This window comes from Galeopterus variegatus, unplaced genomic scaffold, assembly GCF_000696425.1.
Source record: "Galeopterus variegatus unplaced genomic scaffold, G_variegatus-3.0.2 Scaffold2329, whole genome shotgun sequence".
In the NCBI taxonomy this organism is placed as follows: domain Eukaryota; kingdom Metazoa; phylum Chordata; class Mammalia; order Dermoptera; family Cynocephalidae; genus Galeopterus; species Galeopterus variegatus.
The window spans coordinates 1-13,120 of NW_007728440.1; the positions used below are offsets into that span (position 1 = coordinate 1).

Here is a 13,120-nt window from a genome sequence, read left to right on the forward strand (position 1 = left end):
TGGCCACTAGTGCCTTGCGTGTGTGGTTACCTTGGGTCTTGGGCCTCTCCGGGGAGCCACCACTCTGGTCAGCTTGGACTCTGCCGGGCTGCTGGGTGATGGGGCGGTACCGCAGCATGTCGTTCCTGCCGCTGCTGGTTCCCCTGCTGCTGCCGCTGCCACTGCTCCTGCCGCTGCTGCTGCTGCTGCCGCCGCTACCGCTTCTACTGCTGGTGCCGCTTCCCCCACCGCTGCCGCCGGCGCCACTGCCGCCAGTGCCACTTATGCTGCTTCTGCCGCTGCCGCCGCCACCGGCTCCTCAAAGTTCCAGTTTTTGAGGCTGGGAAGTCCAAAGTCCATAGTTCCTGAGGCTGAGAAGTCCATAGTCCACCTAGTGGTGGCGACAGTGACCCAGGGTTAGTTTCTGAGGCTGGGGATTCCAAAGTCTGTCTAGTGGTGGTGACAGTGACCCAGGTGTCTCACATTGCAAGATGGTGGAACCAGAGAGAGCAGAGAGCTTAATCTTTCGACCATCAAGACATCAAGGATTCAGGTCAGAGAATATTTTTCAGCGCCCCGGGCCGGAGTCCTGACTGCCTGCCCCGCCCTGCTCCTGGACTCGTCCTCTCAGCACCTTCCCGAGGCCCAGGCTGACCCCTTCCATGGGCGAGGCCTGACCACGTACCGACCTGAGAGCCCTGCCTCTCTGCTGTTTGTACCCAACATTTATCCCACACGGGCTGCTACCATCTGAAATGACAACAAAAAAATTTAAAAATATCAAGTTCATCAAACTTTGTACGTCAAATGGATGAATCTTATGGCATGTAAATTACACCTCAATAATCCCGTTTAAAAAAATATATACTGCTCAATGCACACAGCATTCATTCTGGGTACCTCAAGGAGTCAGCTTTATTATGAGGTTGTGAGGAGTAAGTGTGTACTGTAATGTGTGGTACAGGAAAAGCCAGTTCACTCACCTAGGATGCCTGCTTTCCCTAGTGCACAAAACCCAGCAGGTTACTGACATGTCTGGCATAAAGGAGGGGGACCTCGGTGCTATTTAGAATTTTAGAGTTCAAGCACTGCCTTCCCTCAATGAAACAGACTGGGCTTTATACTGAGACTGAGAGAAGCTGCCTGAATTGGATGGAAGATCCTTCTGATACTTATGACTTTAGTTTGCCTGCACTGGAGACATTCTCAAGGGAAGTGCCAGTGTTAAGAGACAACATTAGAGTCCACTACATCTCCCACTTTGCAGGAAGGGCCACGGGTCCACCTGGCCAGCCCACTGGCCAGGCATCTTAGGAATGCTGATAAGTTCTCTCTACCTCCACCACCACTCCTTGCTTCCCACCTCCACCCAACCCACTGTTGGCTACTGGCGAGAAGCTCCTGGGACCCAGTGCCTGGGTCATATAGGCACTCAATCAACGTTCTTTTAATTGAATTGAGATTGGGGTGACAGTGAGGAAAAGCAATCCAAGGAATCTGGGTGAAAACGAAAGTTCACTAGGTTAAAATATGGCCCAAGTCACATCCTTTACTTGACTTCATTCATCTCAGCACAAAAGCACAAATCATTTTCATGACATGGAAGCAGCCTCCATTTTGATGCTGATGCTGTATGGACTCAAGTTAGGAGACAAGTTAATCTGATCAATTTTGTAAAGCATGTCAGATTCAAAACTTTACCCAAACTAGCATCTTACCAGAAGAGTTATCCACTTGCAACCACCCACAACAGAGGAGTATCTGCCACTGCTCTCACGCGCTCACCTTCATCATGCAGTGAAACACAAAAATGAAGAATCCTAAACCAGGACAGGAAGGTCAGTCTTTTTCAGCTTCTTTCACCATTTGTCACCAATGCCCGGACTCAGGCCTGCTCTTGTCACTATAGATACTACTTTCAAGGAAACCTGGGACATTTCTGGCTTTCTGATCTCCTCTTTCTAGCCTCCCTCCCAAAGGCAGTGATGGCAAAGAGATCCACATCAAGACTTCATGCCAACCACTGCTTTCCCCTGGGCTGCTGTCCATCCTAAATCATGAGAGATATGGCCTACTATGGTAGCCTCTGAGATGGATCTCAGTGATCCCCACATCCTGGCATTTACACCTTCATGGAGTCTCCTTCCGCTTCATACCAATATCATATCACTTCCAAGATTAGATTATAAAAGACATTGAGTATGCTCTCTCTCTCTCATATCACTCACTCTGAAAGAAGCCAAGTACTTTGTCTTGAGGCCATCCTGGCATAACTGTGGAGAGGCCCACATGGTGAGGAACTGAGGCTTCCAGTCCACAGCCATGTGAGTGAGCCTTCCTGGAAGCAGATCCCCCAGCTCCAGTCAAGTCTTCAGATGACTGCAACCCCAAATGGCAGCTTGACTGCAACTTCATGAGAGCCCCTGAGCCAGAAATACTCAGCTAAGCTGCTCCTGAATTCCTGACCCTCAGACACTGTGTGAGATAATAAATATTCATTGTTTTAAGCTGCTAAAATTTAGGGTTAACTTGTTACACATCAATAAATAACTAATGCACATGCTCTTTGGCATAATTACACTGTGTGGGAACTATGTATTTGGTGCCCTCAATTTCTTCTGTCAGCCCTGATTTTTTTCTGCAAGTGGGAAGGAGGTGCTGAGGGTATCTAGCAGCAATACTGGCCATTTCTCATGCCCACTCTCTAAAAGACCTCTTCCTTGGGACATAGAAGTAGGTCTTAAAACTATTCTGATTGCAAATTCCCTGAAGGACCAATTGGGTTTTCTAAAGTTGAGAGTGGAGCTGCAGAAATAACTTCTGTCAACAGCCTGACTTTTGTTTATGGTCCACGCCGAAAGTCTTTACCCACAAAGATTTTCCAGATGCCTCAAACTGAAACTCATCCTTCTTAATTCTAAACTCCCATAACACTTTGTTTCTTATAATATTTGCCATATTTAGCCATATCATTCTCCACATATTGCCCATCTCCCTACCAAGCTGGCAAGTCTTTGAAGGCTGAGGTGTTTCTTTTTCACCCTTATATCACTTTTCCCTTTGCCTCCAGTACTATATGTGGCAACTCAATAGATGCTTGCTGACTCGAACTCCAAGGCACTTGATACACAAACTCTCACAGCCTTCTACAACCTTAGAAATACCCACTTGGGCCTCAAAATATTTATTTCGGCCCAAGTGCAGTTTGGAAACCTTTGTTCTCTATACAGGGCTCAGCTTGCCTCTACACTGGCCAGTTGAAGGTAAACGATTAGTATTGGAGCAGTGTTAACTCATTGCAAACTGAGCACACTTCAATAGTAAATGCCTCCAAAGCTAATTTCAGCTAGGGCATTAGTGGAAGTAAAGAATCCTAATTGAGGTGGGTGAGAGTCTCCTGCCATCTTCCCTGGTTTAACCATACCTCCCACTAGCACCATGTTCAGTTTGTGAGGCTTGTTTTAAGAGGATAATGACAAACAGGAGTATTCAAGAACAGAGCAAACAAGGATAGTGATGAGCTTGAGGAAAAGCTAAAAGAGCTGGGGTCTTGGAGTGGAAAATATAGGGTGAGGAGAGACGGTAGCTATAGTCACAGATCTGAAAGAGCTGTCATGAAAAGGACAAATTAGGCTTGCTCTGTGTAGCTGCCAGGTTAGAACTAGGAGCAATGGGAGGAAGCTACAGAACAACCCTGTAGTAAGAAATCACAGCCGGTGTTTACCAAATAGTAACCATGTAAAAGGCATTGTGCCTATTATTTTTAGTCTCATTTTTATAGTTGAGAGACCTTGGAGTCCAAGAAGTCTAGTAATCTTGACCCAGGTCACAGAGCTAATATTGAACTGGCAGCATCAGGACTGAACACAGGCAGTCTGACTATGGAGCCTGCAGTCTTAACCACTGTACTGTACTACCCCCAGGTAAGGAAGACTGGTAGAATCAGAGCTGACCAGAAGTTACATGCTCTGCTTTATGGAATGGTGAGCTCTCTGTCCGTGGAAAGTTTCAGGAAGAGGCAAGTGACTTCCTGTCAGAAACTTTCCTGATAGAAAGTTGGATCGGAAAGATCTTGGTTCCTTGGCCCCAGCCCTGAGACTTTCTGATTTCAGGTGGGAGGCAGCAGTCTGGAGGCTAAATGGAGTGACGTGCCTCCCTGACTCTCCCCAGGGCTTTATCTCTATTTGTAACCAACAACGGTGATAATGAATTCAGCAGTGTTCGGCCTTTTTCTGAGCAGCAGCCACCTGGAAGGTGGTGCAGCAACCTGATGAAAGCAAACCCCAGTCTTGAGCAGGTCAAACTCCTCAAGTTCAGCATGAACAAGGGGCAACAGTGACATCAAGCACCTATTACTACTCTGATTTCCTGCATGGGTTCGAGTTAGTTCTCAGACTTAAAGGTTATTCTGTGAATTCCAATGAGCTGCCTGCCAGCTCTCCCTCTCCGCCTGACACCCTCCCTTTTTCTTTCCAATAACAGATTGATCTGCTTACTCACTAGAACATAGGCATGAGGGAAGATGTCAAGTTTTTGTCACCTTCAGTTTTATTTGTGCATCCCTGCTTCACAAACAGCTCATCATGAGCATAATTTTGTCCCACTTGACCACGGGCCAACCCCCTCGGGCCAGAATTGCAAGCTTGACACTGGTCATTTAAATGGCTAGTGTGTTCACTTGTTTCATTGCATTCTTGTTTAGGGGTGACTTGGGCTCTGTGTGTGTGTGTGTGTGTGTGTGTGTGTGTGTGTGTTACTTGAGTTTGAAACTCAGGGCTCTGAAAATAGCCTTGCTACAAGATGGCACGTTCTATCTTGTAGGCAGGACTAGGAACGCTTGGTGCTTGATTGACATAAAGCATATCTGATAGAGACAACATGGTTCTGTTGGTGCTGGATGTATGGGACTTTGGTTTTAGTCTTCAAGAAATACCCAATTAAATTCTGCTTCTACCCATTGTAGGTTATCTGCTTAGATACTACTTTCCCCTTCCATCTCAGGAATGGAAAACTTGCTGTTTTGAAAACACTCTGCATCCCCTTTTTAAGCTCAAAACTGCTTTGCTTTCTCATTTTTTGTCAGCTTTCCTTTAACCCCTCTTTCCACAGATTGAGCCCATTTCTCCTCAGCCAAAGAAAAGCCTAGAGTTACTGCTGAGGAAAATGTCTACACAGGCGCCTCATTCCTAATCCACTTCTGTGGACGTTCTACACCAAAGCTGGTTAGTTCTTGAGGTTAGAGAATCAGGTAGAGTACCAAATTGGAGTACCTTAGTGTGGGCCAGCCAATTCTACCCAGAGGAAAAGTGTAGAACTATCACCAGGGCCTCAGTCAGCAATCTAGGATACAACCAAGTACTGGCAGCCTCAAGGGGAACCAAGTGAGAGTGGTGTGGAGTGTTCTTAAAAATTCCATCCCTACCACCAGAAGCAACAAAATGGCATGTGGGGGAAGGACAACACATTTTGTGTCCTTTTACATTCCAACCATAATATGGTGTGTAAGGTTGGCAGAATCTGGAGGGATGGAAAGTTTCAGTTGATCCATTTCTTTGCTCTAAAATAAGATGGTTTCTTGAGTCATAAGACATGAGGACAAAAACTATGCCTTTATACTACGTTGCCCCCCCCCGCACCTTCCTGCAATACTTTGCAAGGGCCCAGCATATAATAATTGCATAACAATTCATATTTCTCAAGGTTCCTCAGGGGTTAACAACCACCACAATAAAGGGTTCTGAGGTTTTAAAAATGATAAGTTAAAAAATTTTAAAGATTTTTTTCCCCCAACAGAGTTTCTCAGAGCTTTTACCATGCTGATATATATTGTACCACTCCAAAAATGGGGGAAGAGAGTTTGCCACATTTCCCAAACTTCTTTGACCACAGAATTCTTTTCTTGCTGGAGCATCCCATGGGACCACCGGTGGACTGCACTTTGGAAAAAAGGGGGATAATTGAATGAAAAAATAGTGGAGAGTGGTAAGGGAAACCCTAACTCAATGGAATGCCAAGTTGACTATCAACCTGCCCCAGTAGCCCAAATGGACTGGGCCAAACTTGAGGATAAAAGTAGGAGGTGGAGTGTGACTCTGTGTGCCTCTTCCCCCCAAGATTCTTTAATAGAACAAATAAGGTTAAAATGAGCATCAGCCATTACTCAGAGGTGTATTAAGCAGACCCCTAGCTTTTACTTCTCATGGCATCTTTTTTTTTTTTTTTTTTATTGTCTTTTTCGTGACCGGTAAGGGGATCGCAACTTGGTGTGGTGTCACCCACACCGTACTCAGCCAGTCCTATATAGGATCGAACCCGCGGCGGGCGTGTTGCTGCGCTCCCAGCTCCGCACTCTCCCGAGTGCACCACGGGGCCGGCCCTCATGTCATCTTTTGTCTACTGTTTAATCACTTCATTGATTGTTCCCTTTCATCAAAATATAGGAAGATTGAAGAGCTATAGAGCCCTTAGCTTAGGATCATCTAATTCAACCACTTGTGGTGACTTTTTTAGGTTGGTTTGTAGCAAAACTGAAATTAGAACCTTGGCTTGTCACCTTGCACCGTAGCTCTTTGCTCTTAACCTTCATTCCTATATGACTCTAGAATTTCCTAGCTTCTTTTTTTTTTTTTTTTGTCCTTTTTGTGACCGGCCACACCGCGCTCAGCCAGTGAGCACATTGCACTGGCCATCCATATATAGGATCCGAACCCGTGGCGGGAGCACCACCGTGCTCCCAGCGCCGCACTCTCCTGAGTGGGCCATGGGCTCGGCCCCCTAGCTTCTTTTTTAAAGTATTAGGATACCTATCACAGGCAGAGTCAAAACTTTAATGTTTCTACTGTCCAGTGATTGCTATGTTTAACAGGATTGTGCACTTCAAAATGTCAACACAAGTGTGAACCTGTACATTTACAAGTACAATGTGTTGATGCAATGAATACTGTAAGAAATATTGCCAATCAGTGTTTGATATTGCCAGTGAGGTAGAGTTGGGTCAGCTATCTGGTCTTCTCCCTACATCCCTGAGTAAGAGAGAGTGGGTGTGTATTCATTTAATGAAGGCTAACATCTAGCTAATGTTTCCAATGGCTGCCTGTTAACTCATTGAGAGCAGAGGCCTCTTGGGGTATTTTCTCTTCCTTTGTCTCCAATAGGTAAGATAGTTTTCCAAAGCAGTCAAAGCTTTGGCAGTGGTCTAGCTAGCCACAGAAAAGGCAAAGAAGCAGCAGTTACCTTGCAAACTGTTAAAAATGGCAAAAAGATACAAGAAAAATATGCTCACGGGTCCCCAGGCAAAAAAGGCAAACCCCCAGGTGAGGCCAAGTAAGAACGTAAGGCTCATTGTGCCTTTGAGGTCATGCAGGATCATCTTCCGCTGAGTCTTCTGGCTTTAGGATTTCATGGAATTCAGTTGAGCAAAAACAGTGCAGAACATGGAGAAATTCGTGAGAAATATGAGGCAAAAATAAGCCACCACTGAGACGTAAAAGATAGAATCATCTTTAATCCAACTACTGTAAGAACCAAAAAAGAGAAGACTATTGTGAGGTAGGGAAACAGAAACTCCTATTTCCCTGAGACTCTGAAGATCACCTAGTCAGTTTCACTTCACCTAAGGACATCTAGACCTAGAGAGATGGACCCACTTGACAGTGGGACTAGAATCCCAATCTCCTGAGCCCCAGTTCAGGATTCTTTCCAATGCCAAGTCAGAAATCCTACAGGGTATTTCTGCCCTACATATTCAGAAACCTCTCAGTCCAATTTCCTGGGAGACTATTCTCTTCTTCAACAACAGAAAAACAAATTATGTGTTTTCCCCGGAGTAGCTCCTCTCACCCCACACCTTTCACCTGAGCTTTTATTCGCAGGATGAATTCTGTTTTGCATGATAAATATCACAGTAAAAGGACATAAGCAGTGAATGGCTTTTCTGAATGCTGAATTAAACAATGATGAGATTATCAGAGTTCATGAAAATGCAACAAAAAGAGGACAGCTTTAGTTGCGCTGCTTTAAAATATGATGTATTTGGACTATAAAAGGCAACGCTGGCCATTGGATTGACTAATGACTCTACAGTTCCTATTAAAGAAGAAATATACGGTGGTTCATATGAATAGATACTTCATTTAATAACGTTTCCAATTACTGGAGTCATTGCCTCTTATTTTTGAACATAGACAAATTTGACTAATTTAACTGTGTCAGCTTAGCTGAGACCTCTTTCTAAAACCAGGAAAGTCCCTTTTGCTCATGTTGTTCGTGTTGATGTGGATACTTCCATGAATGTGTGAGTTTGTGTGTGTGTGTGTGTGTGTGCGTGTGTGTATGTGTTGAGAAGGTGTGAAAATAAAACATTTAATTTCCCTAATAGAGTCTAATACTATAGAACACTCTTAAAATGAGTCAGAGCTATATGTCTGGATAAAGAATCATCTCCAAGATATATTGTTAAGTAAAAAGAACAAGGCCAAACAGTGTATATCTACCATCTGGGTAACAAAGTGTGCAAGAGAATAACCTACACAAATGTGATTGTTGGTAATAAATTGGAAATAAGAATTACCTGAAGGGAGAGAAAGTGGGTAGCTAGGGATTGGGGTGGGGCTTACTTTTCATCCTCTACCCTTTTGTACATTTGGATCTTGTACCATGTGTCTGAATTACATCCTGAAAATGTAATTATTTAAAAAAAAAACCTCTTAGAGCAGTCTGCCTCTTTCTAACTGATTCATATATGAAAGGGCTCTTTTGGAGGAGAGTGGAGTTGATTTTGTTCTGGTTTTGTTTCTGCTTTTGTTTTTGATCTTTAAAGAACAATCACTATTAGACACTGAGGACCTTTTAAGTCACAAAACAGGCAAAGAGGAAGGACAAAGGGGGAGATGAGAAGAAAAGGAAGAGAAAATGAAGAAAAAGAATGGGTAACAAGAAATTTTAATCAGAAAGCATCTGCTTCAAAGGGCAATATAATTTTGACCCTCTGGAGTCTGTCATCTCAATATGAAAGATGGGGGAGTCTTGGGAGCATGACCTCCTGCGTTCGATTCTAGTCCAGTGGTGAGGAAATCTATAGTGGAGGAGAACTTGAGAGGCAACAATAAAGAGAATGGATATAAGTAAGTAAAAAAATGATCAGAAGTGTAAAATAAGATTATGCAGCCTAAAGGTACTAACTATCTACACGCCTGTAAAAGATGGTTCTGGAAAAGTGGAGTGGAATGAATTGCTACTCTCCTGTGGCTATAGTTAAAAGAACCAAAGAGGTGGGCTTACACATCAAATGAGAAAAAGAAAAAAGAAAAAGAAAGGAAACAAGAGCATAACAAAGCTGAGCCAGTTTACAAAGGAAGGCGGTGCAGTGTTCTTCAGGGTAGACCTCTGTTGTTGAAAGGTAGAAAATGTTTTCCAACTCACCTCCTTATTTCCAATGACCTGTGAGCTTTATAATTTTAATAGCTGCCAGTTATGTAGCACTTACCATGGAACAGGCAACACGCTGAGCACTTTATATACATGATATTTTAACATGCACACAACGTTGAGAGCAAACACTATCCCCATTTTCCAGAGGAGGAAATAGAACTAAGAGATAAGGTAAGTTGCCCAAGGTCATAGAAAGCCGAGGCACATAACCATTACATGAGTGTGGCCTTGACTGTGTTTAGGGCAGAAAGGCTGAGGCTGAGCTCTCTCTGAAGCCAGCATCAAGACCAGGCCCCACCACCTGAGAAGCAGAGATGCTGGTACTTACACTGGGGTCGTTGGGCTCAGAGTTCCATACAGATCTTTTTTCACACTGAGTATTATTGCCACCATGATTGCTGGGAATCCTAGCGTAGGAAAGCAAGCCAAGGCATCCCATTAGGTAATGGTAGAGGGATCCTGATCAAAGACTGAGGGTGTTGATACATTAAGACACTGTTTAAATGAGCCACAGATGTGCGGGCATCAAAATACCATTGTTTGCAAAATGTTTGTGAATTCTTACAAGTTAAACATTTCCAGGAGTTCTCCAATCTGCTAAACTAAACAGCATGCTAATGGTTCCAATACAGCGCCCACTAGTTATTAAAAATAGCTCAAATGCCAAAAAAATCAACTTGGCAATAGAAATATCTAGTTCATCAGAATGCAAGTTTGCATCAAGCATTTCTTCTCAGATGATGGGCCGCCAAAGTTTTCTCCCTTTCAATACTGCCCCTTAGTTCCCAGTATCTTTTTGTTTAGGTCACCTTAGAGGAAGGGCACAGGCAATCAGCTGCAGCCTTCAGTGCTTCTTTGACAGGGAAGCTGTTTCCACACTCATTAGTAGTTTGACATTTTGACTGGATTGACCAGTTAATGATCAGTCAATTCGGCCAGACTATAAAAAAAGCAGTCAGTTCAGTCAACAAGTCAAACATGACGTGAGTATAGACATAGGTTTAAAAATCCAATTTCATGTATATTTGCAAAACTTAAATGATTTCTTTATTCCAAAAATTGTATTTCTCCTAAACTAAGAGCATATACCAACACACATTTTAGGAGTTTTGTAAGATACTTTGCAAAGCTGTTCCAAACTCCAGAGTACCAAGCATCTTGGAAAATCCTCCACTGTCCTATTCTGTGATAAAAGGGCAGTCCCTTCAAATCCATATAGTCTGCACCTAGCACAGTGCCTAGCATGATGCAGATGTTTTAAAAAATACCCGCTAGAGGCTGGAAGGGAGAGATGGCGGGAGGCTTCACATTTAGGATGGAAGTTGTGTGGCAGTCCTCAAGCTGTGTTTACATTTTGATAATTTAAAAAAAATATCCCTACAGGTTGTTTGCTATTTAAAATATATGGACAAACACACTGCCTTGGACAGGAATTTAAATAAAGGAATAAACCTTTTCGACAGGTTGCTTTGGCATTAGGAAGGCAGAGCTTCAAACATAAACAGAGGCTAATATTTATTTTCTTTATAGTTGATTGCATTTGTCTAATATTTAAATGCTCCAAAACTCCCTGCAGCAGAATGGTTCAGCAGTGGCTCCCTGGTGACCTTGCATGTATCCACACAGGCCGCACAGGCTAAGGCTAGGACTGCAGCTGATCTGAATTTTGGCGGAGTGCCCTGTGGCCCTCCACGAATGTGAGAAGATGGGAGGCCTGTGAGGAGGTGCTCTCCCTCCCACTCGCCACCTCCCACTTACCCCCTATCTCCTCTGGGAGGCTGGCATGAGACAGGTTATCATCACCTCCCAGGGTCCTGTGGAGCTGTGGGGCTTTGTATCCTGCCCCCTCAGAATAGAGCTGCAGCACTGGAAACCACTTAGCTTCCCTTTAGAGCTGTCTCCTCAGCAACAGGGAATCCCACAACTCGTGTAGCTGTCATCTGTTCTCTTGTGTTTTGATGTCTTTCTTTTTAGCGTATGAGACAAGAACTTGGGAGCTGGTACTTTTAGCTACTCCTCCTTTTGCTGTCTGAGTAATTATTAATCTGAGTGGCTCGTCTCTTTCTTTACTGGTCAGGCCAGTCAGGCCTTGGCCTTGGCTTGTGCGTGTACTTGACACTCCTCAAGGTTTTCCTGCCTCCAAGTACCAAGCCTTAGCCTTTCCTGCCTCTCCCCGTCCTGAGGAAATGTGTGTCAAATTAGAAGAGCAAAGAGACAGGAACGAGTGCTGGGAACCCCAACATTTAAGGAGCAAGCGAAGGAGGAAGGGTCTGAAAGGGAAGCCGAGAATGAGTGATGATGAGGGAGAAGGAAGGCCAGGACTGAGTGACATTTACAGCCCTTGCACAATTAGCCATATGCGGTTTATCTGCTTTCTGGATTATTCATTAAACCTCTTCCATAACACTTTTCAACCTCTGGTTGAATCAAAATGAGGGACACCAGGCACCAATGGGAGTGTATTGACTGCTTTAGACTCTGGGTTTCTGATGAATTCCAAAGTATACTAAAAGGATTTTTCACATTATGCTCTGTTTAGTCTTTGCCTGTCTTTGCTCCCCACATTAGCATAGGTAATAGCACTGACTATGTATCCAGTGAAAGCATGGACTATGTTAATGAACTCATTAAAAAGAAGAGTAGCTAATTAGGAATCTATTGTCTTCCGGAAGGCAGTGGAAGATAAAATCTATCTTCAGGGCCGGCCCGGTGGCGCACTGGATAGTGAGCCGCTTGGGAAGCGCGGCGGCGCTACCGTCCGAGGGTTCGGATCCCACATACAGACCGGTTCCCGCTCGCTGGCTGAGCGAGGCACGGGAGCAACACCGAGGCTTGCAATCCCGTTGCCGGTCCCCGGTCCGGTACGGGGGCAACACTGAGGGCTGCGATCCGTTGCCGGACACGGAAAAAAGACAAAAGACAAAAAAAAAAAAAAATCTATCTTCATATGTACCCTATGTATGTTACTTAATATACATCTCCTATGCCTCCAACACCTTATCTGAACCCCAAATCTGTTTTGAATAGTCAAAGGAGAGGGAGGGGAAAGGAGCTGAGCTGACCATGTCAGTTAGGAATACAGGAAAGCAAACCAATGAAATAGCATCTATATTCAGAAATATCCAGACTGAGCTCTATTCCTGGCTTCTTCCAGGGGCAGCAGGGATAGTCACAGTCATGAAGTATGGTGAGAGTCAAGTCGTGGCTGACCAGCACCCTTTCACCCATTTCAAGTCCTTTCCCTGTTCCTTAAACAATATGGCAAGATCAAAGAGGTTAAAAGTCCAAACTATGGAGGCAGACTCCCTGGTTCAAGGGCCACAAAAGGGCCCTGGTTTAAAGGGCCATGAAAAATGTTGAATATACTAATTATCCTGATTTGAGCATCACATATTGCACACAGGTATTGATATTCAACACTGTACCCCACAGGTATATATAATCAACTATGTTACAATAAAAAAAATAAACAAAACAAATCCCAGTTGTGTCGCTTACTAGCTGTGTGAATTTTGGCAAATTTCCTAATCTCTCGTGCCTCGGTGTCTTCATCTGTTAAATGGGAATAACTATGGAACCTATCCCACAGAGATATTGTGACGATTAAATGAGTATGTAAAGCACTTGGAATAGCATCTGGCACACGTAAGGGCTACCTACGTGTTAGCTGTTACAGGCATTTGTTGTGACTGTAACTTCTGTAAAGGGAAGG

At 44.1% G+C, this 13,120-nt stretch overlaps 1 protein-coding gene across 1 annotated transcript in view; it reads right to left on the reverse strand.

Annotated features, from left to right (window-relative positions):
* Positions 1-664: 664 nt before the first annotated feature.
* Positions 665-13,120, reverse strand: part of GPR112 (G protein-coupled receptor 112) — a gene marked incomplete at its 3' end in the record, with an annotated part of 124,478 nt that continues 112,022 nt past the window's right edge. Inside the window, 4 exon segments of the mRNA XM_008581332.1 lie at positions 665-729; positions 1,698-1,799; positions 7,213-7,493; positions 9,737-9,815. Coding sequence (XP_008579554.1) covers positions 665-729; positions 1,698-1,799; positions 7,213-7,493; positions 9,737-9,815 — 527 coding nt within the window.